At 43.0% G+C, this 14,201-nt stretch overlaps 1 protein-coding gene across 1 annotated transcript in view; it reads left to right on the top strand.

Moving 5' to 3' along the window:
- Window positions 1-1,034: 1,034 nt before the first annotated feature.
- TSC22D2 (TSC22 domain family member 2) overlaps window positions 1,035-14,201 on the top strand; it is a 51,040-nt gene continuing 37,873 nt past the window's right edge. The window contains exon 1 of the mRNA XM_079921195.1: window positions 1,035-4,055. Coding sequence (XP_079777321.1) covers window positions 2,107-4,055 — 1,949 coding nt within the window. The 5' untranslated portion in view covers window positions 1,035-2,106. The remainder of the gene's footprint in view (window positions 4,056-14,201) is intronic.

The raw sequence follows: 14,201 nt of genomic DNA, 5'->3' as shown, positions 1-14,201 counted from the left end.
ATTTTGAATTCCATTAAGACATTTTTGATTTTACCTAAATGATGTATTAGTATGTCAAAGTTCAAGAGCCACCTTCCTCTTTTTTTTTTTTTAACTGTTTAAAAGAATGGCCTTACCATTTTCTTTCACCAGAAGGCAACTAAATGATAAATTCTCCAGTACTTTCATAGCTGCTTTCTGGACAGGAAAGGGTGCTTTCTAACTTGTTCTGATTGTTCATGGCCCAATCCAAAACATCTAACACTCTGGCTCCAACTAGGAGTTTTAGAATAAACAAAAGAAAGAGCTACAACTATTTAACGCAGTAGGTTCTACATTTATGGAGCCCATAAGCTGATTTCACGCTGAAAGTAAAAACAATCTCAAGATGTTTAAATGAACTCTTCGATGCTGGAATCACAACAAACTCAGGAAAATTAGGAATATGTTGGTAACCTCCAATCTTTTTTTAAACTGACCTCACCCTGGGCAAGAAACCATCTCCTGATGCCATTGTTGGAGACAGAATTTCTGGCTATAAGATCCTTTTTCTGACTCAATCTGGCTTGCTATTCTTGGTTAATCATCCCCATTTCTCTCAACGTTTCACTCCTCTGACTATAGTGGATAACATTTATTATCAGGAAAGACTTTTTTAAGTGATTCGGTTCCTCCAGCCGTCTCCCTCCTTATCCTAGCTAACCCCCCCCAACCCCCATTCCTATCGCCTTGTTTCACTAAGATTTTGCTAAACATTAGACACAGCAAGCACATGACCTCCAGTCTTCCAGTGTCTCGGAATAAACCGATATAAAAACATTCGATTGGCGCGGCTGTAAGTTTTTCTAGGCTTGGAATTTAAGAGCCTTTAGTTCTTCAACTCTTAAAGACCTATAGCGCAAAATTTAAATTTAAAATATTTTTAAATTAAAAAAAAAAAACCGCTCCCCTTTTTTAACCTTTAGCCCCGCCCATCGCCCCCCCAGCCTCCACGCGAAAACTGCAGGAAACCGGAGGGGGCGGGACGGTGACGTCACGACGCCGGTGCGTCACGGAACGGCGGCGGCTGCGGCGCTGGCGACGGCTGCGGCAGCGGCGGCATTTTAGTCAGCAGCGGCGGCGGTAGCCGGGCTGCTGCTCCTCCCAGCATCCCTGGCGCGGCCATTTCAGCCCCATCTTGGCTGAGGGGAGGGAGCTGCAGCCACCGCTTCAGCAGTTTGAATTTCAGTTTCTCCAGAGCCTGCAAACCGGCCGCACCGAGGAGGAGCCGAAGAAGCTACCGCCGCTACCTCACACAGCCAGAGCGCCGCCGCTTGCCGGCCCGCCGGCCGCCGCCCCTCATTCTCTCAAGAGCCGCGAGGGGAGGCCGAGACCGCCGCCGCCGCCCGCCCGCCCGCGGGGGTGGCTCCCCCTGTAAGGGGAGGACCGAGCCGGCTTTCCCCTCCCCCGGAGCGGGTTTCCGCCAGAGACAGTCGACATGTCCCTGGGGCTGAGCTCCGGCTAGAGCCGGGGAGGGAGGGCCGCCCGGCCGCACCGAAGCTCCGCCGCCCGCCCGCGGCTCCTGGCTGAATCAGGAATCCCCGGCTCCGGACTCGCCACTCCTCCTTCTTCCCTCTCGGCGTCCGAGAGCCCGGAGCTGACGCCGGCACTGGCTCGAGGAGCGGGACAGCACCGCCCCTCACGCCGCCGCCGCCGCCTCCCCTTCGCCCTCCCACTCCCACCCCCAGCCTAGGCCTGCTGACCGCGCGGGGCGCCGAGCTGGACTGACCACGGCGGCCCGGAGACGCGAGGAGGAAGCAGCCGGCCCGCCCCTGGGATCGCGCTTTCGCCGCCACTGGGGGTATTGAATTGAGGCACCGCGACTGCGGGAGGCGAGAAGGAAGGAGGAGCCGGCGCGCGAGTGAGACGGGGGCAGAGCCGAAGAGACCGACACGGAGAAGGAAACGGGAGGAGGATGTCTCGCGGAGCGACCGACGCACGGATCAACCCGTGACTCTTACAGCGGCGGGCCTCAGACCCCAGCGCGGACGCGGACTTTGTCTTTGGGGGCCCTGCTCTGCCCTTCCTGGTTTCCGGCAAGATCGCAGAGGAGGCGGCGTGCCTCTCTGCCCTCCAGCCTTCCTCACCATGTCCAAGATGCCGGCCAAGAAGAAGAGCTGCTTCCAGATCACCAGTGTCACCACAGCCCAGGTGGCCACTAGCATCACCGAGGACACCGAGAGCCTGGACGATCCAGACGAGTCACGCACAGAGGACGTCTCCTCCGAGATATTCGACGTTTCTCGGGCCACGGACTACGGCCCCGAGGAGGTCTGCGAGCGCAGCTCCTCCGAAGAGACGCTCAACAATGTTGGGGATGCGGAGACTCCCGGTACCGTCTCCCCCAACCTCGTCCTGGACGGGCAGCTGGCGGCCGCGGCGGCCACTCCCGCCAACGGAGGAGGAGCCGCTTCGGCCCGCAGCGTGGCTGGGGCGCTGGCCAGTACCCTAGCGGCGGCCGCCCCCTCGGCCCCCTCCTCAGGGGCCCCCGGAGCCCCCCCGGTCGCGGGCCCCTCCGCCGGGCCAGGGACTGCCGCCCCCTCGCAGCCCCCCACCACTTGTAGTTCCCGTTTCCGCGTGATCAAGCTGGACCACGGCAGCGGGGAGCCGTATAGACGCGGCCGATGGACGTGCATGGAATACTATGAGCGGGATTCCGACAGCAGCGTCCTGACCCGGTCCGGGGATTGCATTAGGCACAGCAATACTTTTGATCAGACTGCGGATCGGGACAGCGGCCTGGGCGCCACCGGAGGGTCCGTGGTGGTGGTGGTGGCCTCCATGCCGGGGGCGCACGGGCCCGACTCGGGAACTGACAGTTCCTTGACTGCTGTGTCACAGCTACCCCCGTCGGAGAAAATGAGCCAGCCCGCCCCGGCCCCGCCGCAGAGTTTTGGCGTTGGGCAGCCGCAGCCGCAGCCGCCGCCCGTAGGTGGGGCTGTGGCTCCGAGCTCGGCTCCGCTGCCGCCGTTCCCGGGAGCCGCGGCCGGGCCGCCGCAGATGATGGCAGCCCCGCCGCCCAGCCAGCCCCAGGGCGCCGCGCCTGGCTCCGTCCCCCCGGGGCCCAACGGACAGGGGCTGCCGCTGACGAATGTAACCCTGGCGCAGCCCGGCCTGGCCCTGCCTCCGCAGCCTGGCCCGGCCGTGGGCGCTTCTGCCGCGCCGCCGCCCCAGCAGTTCGCGTATCCCCAGGCTCAGATTCCGCCGGGCCATCTGCTGCCCGTCCAGCCCGCCGGCCAGAGTGAGTACCTGCAGCCGCACGTGGCCGGCCTGCAGCCGCCCAGCCCGGCGCAGCCCTCGTCCGCGGGCGCCGGAGCGGGCCCCGGCCAGAACGCCTCCTCCACGGGCGCGCAGATGATGGGCGCGGCCTCCCTGCCTGGCGAAGCCGTGGCCCCGGGGCCGGGCCCCGCGCAGGGCGGACCGGCCGCGCCTGGTCAGCCGGCCGGAATGCCCCCGGCTGCCGTGGGAGGCGCGGCGCCGTCGGGCCTGGTTCCCGCCGGGGCCGGGCAGCCTCAGCCCGCGCCTCCGCCGCAGATGGGTGGCAGCGGCGCGCCATCGGCAGTGCCCGGCGGCCCTCACGCCGTGGTGCCCGGAGTTCCGAACGTGCCTGCAGCCGCGCCCGCTCCCAGCGTGCCTAGTGTGTCTACCACTTCTGTTACTATGCCAAATGTACCCGCGCCCTTGGCCCAGGCGCAGCAGCTGGGCAGCCATCCTCCGGTCAGCAGGAGCGGCAGCATCATCCAGCACGTGGGGCTGCCCTTAGCGCCAGGCACGGCCAGTGCACCGACGAGTCTACCGCAGTCTGACCTAAGCCAGTTTCAGACTCAGACCCAGCCTTTAGTCGGGCAAGTTGACGATACTAGAAGAAAATCCGAACCCCTACCTCAACCACCACTTTCTCTCATTGCTGAAATTAAGCCTGTTGTGAAGCCTCCTGTTGCAGATGCCCTGGCAAACCCCCTTCAGTTAACACCTATGAACAGTCTCTCCACCTCTGTATTCAGCATAGCTATTCCTGTTGATGGTGATGAAGACAGGTATGGAAATCTTATTTGAAATATTTGATGGGAATGCTTGACCGCACATTGTAGTTTAGGATGCAACTGTGGGAGGTTCTTTTCTCAATTTGAGGCCCTTAATGTTTCTAAATATAAAAATTAGTTTGTGTTTAGTAAAATTGATTCATCGGTTCTTGAAAAGACATTAATTTTAGATTACTGATGCTAAAAAAGATGTGTAAGGAGAGAATTGGTGTCACAGTTGTTCAGAAGCACTAAATTGGATAGGAATGCAACATTGTTCATTCAGAAGGGCGGATTTTAGTTTAATCCTCTCAGTTTAGAAGTGGTGGCTAGTAGGTTATGCCGTGTAGGTTTGTCCCTTTATTAGGTATCAATCACACTTGAACACTTAATGGCAGAGTGTTTTGTCAGTGTGAGTTTTGAGACAGAGATAAAATTAGTTAAACATTTCCCATTCTGGAAAAACAGAAAGCCCTCTAGTAGAGAAAGAGCCACGTAAGGTATCTCCTCCAGTGTATCTGGAAAGGCTGGAGAGATAATGGTGAAATGTCAAATCCGGCTTTGAAGATCATATCTTCTTCAGCCCTTTAATAAAAGAGGATAGAAGGTCTGGAGGCTTCCCAGTGACTTCTTTAAGATGCTTTTTTTTTTTTTTTAAACGCAAAAAGTGTATTGGAAAGATGTTCTTATCTTCCATCAATCTTTTTACTACAGTCAAGGGAGGTGGGAGACTCTTGACAGTAGTGAAAGCTGTAGTTCTTGAAATTAGAGTAATTTTATAGTAAAAGTATAAACGTTAACAATTGGCTCCCTGTATTTAGGGGGGATGCTTTTAAATAGTTTAAGGGAAAATTGGTGTATTACTATACCAATTCTACTACAATTGATGTTTGGTTATGGTTTAATGAGGATTTTAAGTGGTTTTGAGGAAATGTCACATGAAAATTTGATGTAGTGTGTATAATGCAAATGTTTAAAAACTGACTTATTACCAGATATTACATTTAAAAATTACAGAGAAAGTTTCAGGTACTTTACAGTTGGAAATTTATTTTCTGAGGTTTTTGTTTTGAGAGAGGTTAATTTTAGATGTGTTGAAAGAGCAGAACTATTTTTATAGATTTCTTGAATAATTGGTATGTAGACTACAATGAGAGCTGTTAAAGCTTTTTCTTCCTATTTTCTTCTGAGTTCCTTCACATTCTTTTCTTTTTCATTTCGAATTAGCTTTGTATTTTTGTTATATACTTCTTTTCGTTTGAAAAATGCTCACTGAAATTCATCTTCTTTGCCTTTTATAATTCAAAGTTCATCTTTTTTTTGTAGGTGACTTGCTTGTGGGGAGTCTTTCTTCCATTTAAGAACTCTTAGAGAGTACCACGTGTCCATGAGTGAGCTCAGCTAGCTAGTCATGGAGAGATTTTATATGGATGGGACTACCAAGTAAAGACACTGATTCCACAAGCCACTCAAATACCCCTCTTTACATTTTCTGCCATGTTTCACTTTTCACACGTAGGGGCACACCTGAAATGCCACTTGAGTTTATTTGTTCACCTTTGGTAATAGTCAACAGGCATCTTCCCTTTTCTAGCTGCCAGAAGCCAGTTTTTTTGTGATGGGTTGGTAAATAACCATTTGCTTACTACCTCTCTGTTCCTGTTGTACACTGTATCTGTTCAAGAAATGATGACTGGTTTTCTCAACCCCTCACTACCCCAAAAACACATGCACACCTATGAATGAAAAATGTGTTTTCTCTCCTCTTCACACCTCTCAGTTTACAGCATTTGTAATTACATTCCCCAGAACTTTTTGGTGACGATATGGTATGAAGCAGAAAGATCTGTTGATAAATGGAAACTCTGAGATGTATTCTTTAGGGTATGACCACAAGGATGCATTTATTTCTTCTCTTACTTTATTAAAAAAGTTGAATTTCAAGAATCTCATTTCCAAACTTGTGACTATTTGAACTACAGATACGACTGTATTAGTGTTCTTATCAATTGTAACAGTTAATCCAGTGCAGGGGTTTTCATTTGTGTATAGTCCTATTTTAAATGTGGCGCTTCCCTCCCCCACCCAATCTTTTAAAATCTTCACTGCTTATCAAATGTGCATTTCTAATTTTTGTTATAGCCTTTTCATTGGTTTCTAATTTAACATGCCAGTTTCCAAGATGTAATCTTACACATTTGACTGTTTTTGTCACTGGACCAACACACCTGGTGAAGGAATAAATCCATTAAGTAGAAATAGTTTGGGGGTCTTTTTAAATTTGTTTTTTAATGGAAAGCCTTTGTAAAAGAGAGGGCATTTTTAAAGTTGTATCCTTGAAATTAAGTAACACAGTTTTTCCAGGCGTATGTTTAAATTACTGAGATGACTACTTTTGAGGAGATAGTACTAACAAAATTGTGATTTTAATGTGATTTTCGGTTGCCTTCTTAAATTAAAATCTTCGTACAATTTTATTTGCAGTCATTCAGATGTAAAGTAAAACATATTGGAGTGAGAGGTCTTGAGTAATTATTAATAGGTTGACGAATTTCAGATCCTTAGAAAATATTTGTAAAAAAAGATGTTTGCCTTTTTAAAAACCATTAAGACGTTAGTAAACACAGTCTATTTCGTTGAGAAAAGGAAGGAAAATGGAAGATTAACAAAAAGATCAGGTGGTTTAAGTTGATATATTAAGCACTCTGTCTTGTGATTTTGTTTGCATTACTTAATACAAGGATCTGTATTGGCTCATTCTGAGACCATTTATTTTAAAGAATCAGACCTTATATACTATCATACCTTTAAAAGAGCTGATGGTTGTATATACAAAATAAGAAAAGTGTTAAATTTGGGAGTTAACATTGCCGATTGACCATATGGTATTAATTAGCATGAAGTTTATATATCATTCTAGTTTATGGTCAGTTGTTGAGATTCTTTAAACTGGAGGATATAATAATGGTTAAAAATGTAGTTCATAAAAAAATGCATAGACACTTTTACAGTGAACGTTACAAAATTTGTTTAAACTACCTACATGCTTAACAGACTCCTATTTGGTAAATAGGGGGAGGTGCAAAATATTACTGGCCATTTTGGAAAAGGAACACGGTACAGATCATTTTCCATAGATAGCTGACCAATGTGAACTCTGTAGGCCACATGCCAGGAACTCTTATGAATGGCTGCAATTGTGAACTGTCAACTGCAACCAAAAGACTGTTGAAAACCTGATTGTAAGGATCCTCTAGTGGCAAATATCTTTATATCTTGTTAATAGTTTTATTTGTGTAGTTTGCTAATGACTGATAAAATATTATAAATTCTGAGTGTTAAATAGTGTGTCCTGGTATGTGCTATAAATATAGATTTTGTTTGTACACTTCATATATATCTATATAGATGTATGTATGAGATATACATATATACACACTTCTTTTAATGGAGTTTTTTTTTTTTTTTAACGTGACATTTAAGAGAGGATTATGTAAATGTATATGAGGAGGCAGAACTGTCACTCTTACTTTGTTTCAAAAATCTATAGGGAACTTTTTAGAACTCTGAAAAAGTCTTAGTGCATTTAGTCTTTAAAAATGAAAGCTCCTTAACTTGAATCTGTGTTTCTTTGGGAGCTTCTGGTTCTTTATCAGTATTGAAGTGTGGAGGTACTTTTGTCTTGCAGCTTTACAGTTGATGTTTAAATCACATGCCAGGTACCATCTTAGGCCTATCTAAGTAAGTAAGGATTTTGTAATCAAAGTGTAGTATCTCCTGTGTATGAGTGACATCATTATTTAGTAGAAAAATGATACTGATGCATTCATCAGAGTGCCATGTTGATATGCTTTAGTCATAAACGTGGCTCTAAGTTAAGGAAATTATCATAGATTTCCAGAAAGGCCGATGATCCAAAAGTGCCTGAAATTCCTAAAACCAAGAGTTGTATAAGTGGGAGCATGGCCTTTTTTATTCACAGTGATACACCATTGTTTAAAATTTTGTGTGAACTAAATTGTATAGGCTGAACATTGGTTAACTTTTTAGAAAATATAAGGGTTTTTATGTGTGTGGAGAAGACACACTCCAAGTAACTAATTTATTAACAGTGTCTTTTTCTTGTAAGGGATGGGGAGGGTATCTTGAACTAAATTGCCTTTATGAGAAGTCATTTTTGTTTTTTCACAGTACTAGTAGTGGGATATATGCTTTCTCCTTTATGAGAATAAATGTAATACCAATCTATTTGTTCTTTGAGAATTCTGATAGCACTAATTTGGAAATGATAAAACATGATACTGGATTTATGGATCTGGTACTTGGTAATTTAGAATAGAGTTTAGTCTTTCTCAGCACCAAAAGAGGTTGGAAGCAGTCATGCTCTATAGAGTCCTCTAGTAACAAAGAGCAGCCCCACCAATCAGATGGTAAAGAAACCAGTGAATCTCTTCCCTGAGGAATGGTTGATAGGGGAGTATAAAAGGATCTTGACTTTTCTCTCCTGAAATGGTAGAAGCTGGGGCGTTGTGGAAGTAGGAAGTAATGGCAGGTAACCAACACAGAAGTAAAGGTAGTGAAATGACATGAAATATGGTCTCAGAAGGAATAGGAACACATGTTAATAGTGAGGAGTAGTGGTCTAATTCCTTCTTTTAATAATTGTTTTAGACCAGTATGTATTTCCTCTTCCAAACAGATACATTTATTTCTTAATTGCATTACTCTTGAAATACGAGAGGCTTTACAAAAACAGGTGTGTCTGGTTAAATGTAGCCTGAACCATGATGTTTCTAAGTAATTTTTTATTAATGGGAAGAGCAGATTTTTAATAAGAAATCTTAATTGATGACAATATTTAAGGGGTCTGTGTAGCAAATTTCCTGAATTGGAATAAATCCTTTAAGTTTGTTTTTTCTCTATACTAAACCAGTAGACTTGTGATTTGAACCTGTTCTTTTAAATGGTGTAATACGAATTACCACATCACAAAGAATATGCATGCCTGAATCATTGGTATAATTTAGGCCTTTCCCACAGCAATTCTGTTGTTGTTTTTTTTGTTGTTTTTTTGTGTTTTTTTTTTTTTGGCTGCATTGGGTCTTCGTTGCTGCTCTGGGGCCCTCTCCAGCTGCTTCGAGCAGAGGCCACTCCTCACCACGGTGCCCTGGCGCGGCCTCTCCCGTCAAGGAGCACGAGCTCCAGGTGCGCGGGCCTCAGCAGTTACGACACACAGACTCAGTAGCTGTGGCCTGAGGGCTCCAGAGCGCAGGCTCAGCAGCTGTGGCGCAGGAGCCCAGCTGCTCCGTGGCATGTGCAATCCTCCCAGACCAGGGCTCGAACCCACGTCCCCAGCATTGGCAGGCGGACTCCGAACCACTGCACCACCAGGGAAGCCCTCCCACAGCAATTCTTGAACATACCAGATTGAGATTACTCTATTTGTTATATTCTTTATCTGGCATTGCTTAGGGTAAAAATTGGGACTCCTCCGTAAAGATTTAGGAACAGTAAACAATTTGTATCATTCCTATACATCATTATGTGACTTTCATGATATAATTTATACACTTCAAATTTGGCTGGTAATATTAAAGGTATATTGATTATCTGCTTTACCTCTAAAAAATATGTGCATAAGTTCTACTTTTAAATCAGGTAAATTAAATTTCATATATGCTACTCTGGATTGCTTATCTCTCAAATTTAAAGCCCCAAATCAGATAAAAGTATTTCGTTTTATATCTTTGTACTCAAGCTACCCTTTGTTAAAAAGAATGAACTCACATTCTTTAAGTTGTACATTTGTATATGACAGGTATGTGAAAATTCTGTAGATGATTGAGTTAATAATTTTAATAGTGTTCACCTCGGACATATACGATTAGTAAATGTCTTGATGATTTATACTCATCAGAGTAGGCAAGACAAATAAGTGAAGTCTGAATGTTAAATTACTTAAAGCCTCCTTTCCTATAAGCTCTCACTGTAATTTGACTAAAGAGTATTGACGTATAGAAGAGAAACTACGATTAATGTGTCAATTATTATAAATAATGCTGGTGTGTTTTAAATGTTCTTTGTAAAGGTTTAGGCTATCCATCTTCATTACTACACAAGTAAATTGTTTAATCTGTGCATGAAGGATACCCAAAACAAAGTTTAAGGCTGACTAATTTCTTAAGTAGAATTAGAATTCAGTTTTACTAACAGGTTTTGTAAGTTAAACCAAAACAAATCCATGTTATATGGTCTACCTAACTTTTGAAAACAAAACAAAAGCAAAAAAAGGAGAGGGGGCTCCTGATCAAATAAATCAATAGTGTGTTTAATTATGTACTATAGCGTATCATATGAGTAACCATTATAGCCAATGGAGTCAGGCATGCCTGGGCTGAAATTCAACTGTGCTGCATACTTGAGACATTTGACGTTGAGCTAATTATTTAGCCCTCTAAGCCTTGTTTTCCCATATGAAAAATGGGGATAATACCTACCTTGGAGAGTTTGAGAGGATTAAATGAGGTATGCAAGTGATTTGTGAACAATCATGCATAACCTAAAACAGTATGTGTGGCAAACATACATCACAGAAACATCAGTGTTTCAGTGTCTACACTGTTTTTCCAGATCAACTCTTGACATGCTACAAACCATACCAAGAATGTTTAGTTTTGATCCAAAAATGTTTGGATGGCATGGATATAATCAGAGAAAAGGAGACATTGTTTCAGGCCAGAAAACTCATGATGTAGTTAAGTGGTACAGCAAATTGTGTTCTAATCCTGGCTCTTCCACCATTTAGCTGATTTCTTTGGTCAAGTCATTTAACTTTCTTGGTTTTCCTCATTGGTAAAATTAGAATTTGAGCCTTTGGTCAGATTTTAAGATTCCCTGAGTATGAGTCCATACGTAGACATGTTTCATGAGAGAGCTGCCAACTTAAACCTTCCTCTTGGTCAAACCCTTTTCATGCCCCCAGACTATTATGTGACAAAAAATGAAGTTTGCAGATACTCGTTAAGTAGGTTGAATGCCCAGGAAAACATTTAAAGTGGCAATATGTGAATCATTCAACTTTTCTTTGTGGTTTCTGAGTAGTAAGTACTGGGATACAGAAATAAAACTATCCTGCCCTCCAAGATCTCAGGCTATGTGAAAATAATTACGATTTGAAGTTGCATACTTTGATATACGTTATAGGCTGTGATGGAGTAAATTTAAGTTATTAATGGGAACAATTTAGGACATCAAGTCAGATTTGTGTGGGGATGAAGTAGTTAGACTGATTTCTGTTTAAAATCAACTTATTCTCTGCATAGGCAATACATTTATACAGTTCAAAATTCAAAATGTATGACTATAAATTGAAAGCCATTCTGCTACCTCTGTCTTCCAGCCACCCAATTTCTGTTCTCAGAAGCAACCCATTATTACTTTTGCTTTCTTCTGAAGCTAACTCTAGAGTTGAATCTTAAGAGTCATTCAGATTAGGTCACTGATGAGAGAAGCAGATGATTTTCCAAGTAGAAGGCAGTTTTGTGTAACAATATGGAAGAGTGAGAATATGTCAGATTTGGAACATGATGTGATTAATTTGACAGTAATCAGAGTGAAGGGTTTAAATGTCATGGAGAGAAATGGAAATTTTTATCGTTTAAGTCTATGGTTGCTGTTAAGGTGTTTCTTGAAGCTTTTATTGTTAAAGTAGTATGTATCTTGGAACCATTTCAATACGCTTTTTAGTGATTATTGTATTTTTAATTAAAATCTTGTGGTAAAGTTGTGTATAAGGAAATCCTGGGGGAGCTCTGAATCCTAGAGGTGGAATTCTCCAATGGAATGTACTAAATAGCTTGGTATACCTGGCTCTAAGTTTATGAATTCTGTTTGCCTTAAGTGTTCTGTTTGCCTCAGTAGTACCTTAATAATGATGAAATATTTGGTATATGTTAAGATACTGTACCAAAAGTTGATCTTTATACAGCATATTTGGAAATCATAACCCTATGTTAAACATAGACCAGGCTTAATTGTTTCAGACCGTATGTATACATAATCTCATTTTATCTTTTCAGTAACTGTAATGAGTGTTTTTCTCCCCTTTTTTATGGATTACGGAAACTGAGTCACTGAGGATTTGAGTCACACAGCTATTAAGTCACACAAGGCATAAGGTCAGATTCAGGCCTTCTGACTCCAACGCCAGTGCTCTTGGATATTCCCGGAGTTAGTTTTGTTTTATTACTTTACTGACTGTAAGATAGGATGAAGGAAAAGCTTCTGTTGGCCTGATCTGTTGTGTTGTAACCCTTTACCTAAAGGATATTTTTTAAATCATTTAAAATCCCTAGATGATAACGTTGGAGATGGCCCTTGTTCCTCGGCTTACTGTATTTCCCTGGTTTCTATTTAGAGATTTCTGAAGTTGAGCTTTGACATAAGAGAAGGAGAAGGTATTTGCTGAGGAGAGGGCTCATGTACCTCATTCCTTAAGCGTCAAGAGTTTTTTAGCTTAGTTTTGAGGTAGAATATATACGGATGTTTCTCCTCGCTATTATGTTAGTTACCCTACAAAGATAGTATCTTAGTTTAGCAGGTAGACATATGTCACATTTAAGTTACTTTCTCATGTACTACTTTATGTACTTGGTGATTATCATGACAGACTGTTCAGTATATAAAGTCAAGAAGTATTTTGTTCGTTGGTTTGGAAAATTTTCTACAAATAGGAAAACAGTGTTTTAGGTGAGTCTTCCTAAGAAGTGCTTGATTGGCTTTATATTGAGTTCAGTAGCTTACGTTGACATCAAATATGTTGTTAGAGAACTGTTTTCAAATTTTATTTCTTGAGCAGAAGAGAATTTGTGACCAAAGCTGCATAAAATTCAATATTTCTAACACATTTTTAATATCATTTGCCTCTTGGTGCCTTCAGATGTCATAGACTGTAAACTTGAAATGATCCCCATTAACAGTGTTTTCCATGAACTCTTAATTTCCTCAATTTTATGCCATTCCAAAACAGAAGTCTTTGATGATCAGGCCCTTCAGTACTTATAGATGGCTCTTTTGAAGTTCTTGATCAACTATGTTTCACAGACATGACTCCTTTAATCTGTGCTGCTAATCAATGTTTTGAGACTAATTGTTGCTATTTGCGAAAAATCAGTTTATGGATAACATCCCAGCTTAAGTATTCCAGAAACCAGAAATTTCATATTTTATAGTAAGACTAAATGTTTATCCGTGGAATCTCAAGTATTTAAAATTTTTTACACTACATAGATTGTATAACTCCATATGGCTTATTCATTTTGAATATATATGTAAAAAGGAATTGTTAACTGCCAGCTTTTGCAACCTAAGTGTATTTGTTGACATGTTCTAAAGACTTTTAAGTCCATTTATAGTGCTGTATTTTATTTCAGTTATTTTTCTCGCCCCCAAGATACACGACTAACTGCAGATATGTTCTCTTTTCACTTCTATATTTGACCTATGAGAAACATTTCGTTATTAGTATCTATGCTGTAAAAATACTGGAATTTCATAACTAAAGTCATGTGACTTTATTTAAAACCAATTTATTTGGCATTTGAACTTGATTCAAATTAAATATATATGTATATATTTTTCCAAGATCAGGGGATCTGAAGTTCTTCTAAAGAATATCTCCCTTAAAAATATATTGTAGGGGGCTTCCCTGGTGGCGCAGTGGTTGAGAGTCCGCCTGCCGATGCAGGGGACACAGGTTCGTGCCCCGGTCTGGGAGGATCCCACATGCCGCGGAGGCCCGCGTACCGCAAAAAAAAAAAAATATATATATATATATATGTATATATATTGTAGGGCTTCCCTGGTGGCGCAGTGGTTGAGAGTCCGCCTGCCGATGCAGGGGACACGGGTTCGTGCACTGGTCCGGGAAGATCCCACATGATGCAGAGCGGCTGGGCCCGTGAGCCATGGCCGCTGAGCCTGCGCGTCCGGAGCCTATGCTCCGCAACAGTGAGAGGCCACAACAGTGAGAGACCTGCATACCGCAAAAAAAAAGATATATATATATATATGTGTGTATATATATATATATATATGTATATATATATATATACATATATATATATATATAGTAAATGTTCTTTAATGAATTTTGAATTCCAA

This window comes from Stenella coeruleoalba (assembly GCF_951394435.1).
Source record: "Stenella coeruleoalba genome assembly, chromosome: 5".
In the NCBI taxonomy this organism is placed as follows: domain Eukaryota; kingdom Metazoa; phylum Chordata; class Mammalia; order Artiodactyla; family Delphinidae; genus Stenella; species Stenella coeruleoalba.
This window is presented reverse-complemented; position numbering and strand designations above follow the sequence as displayed.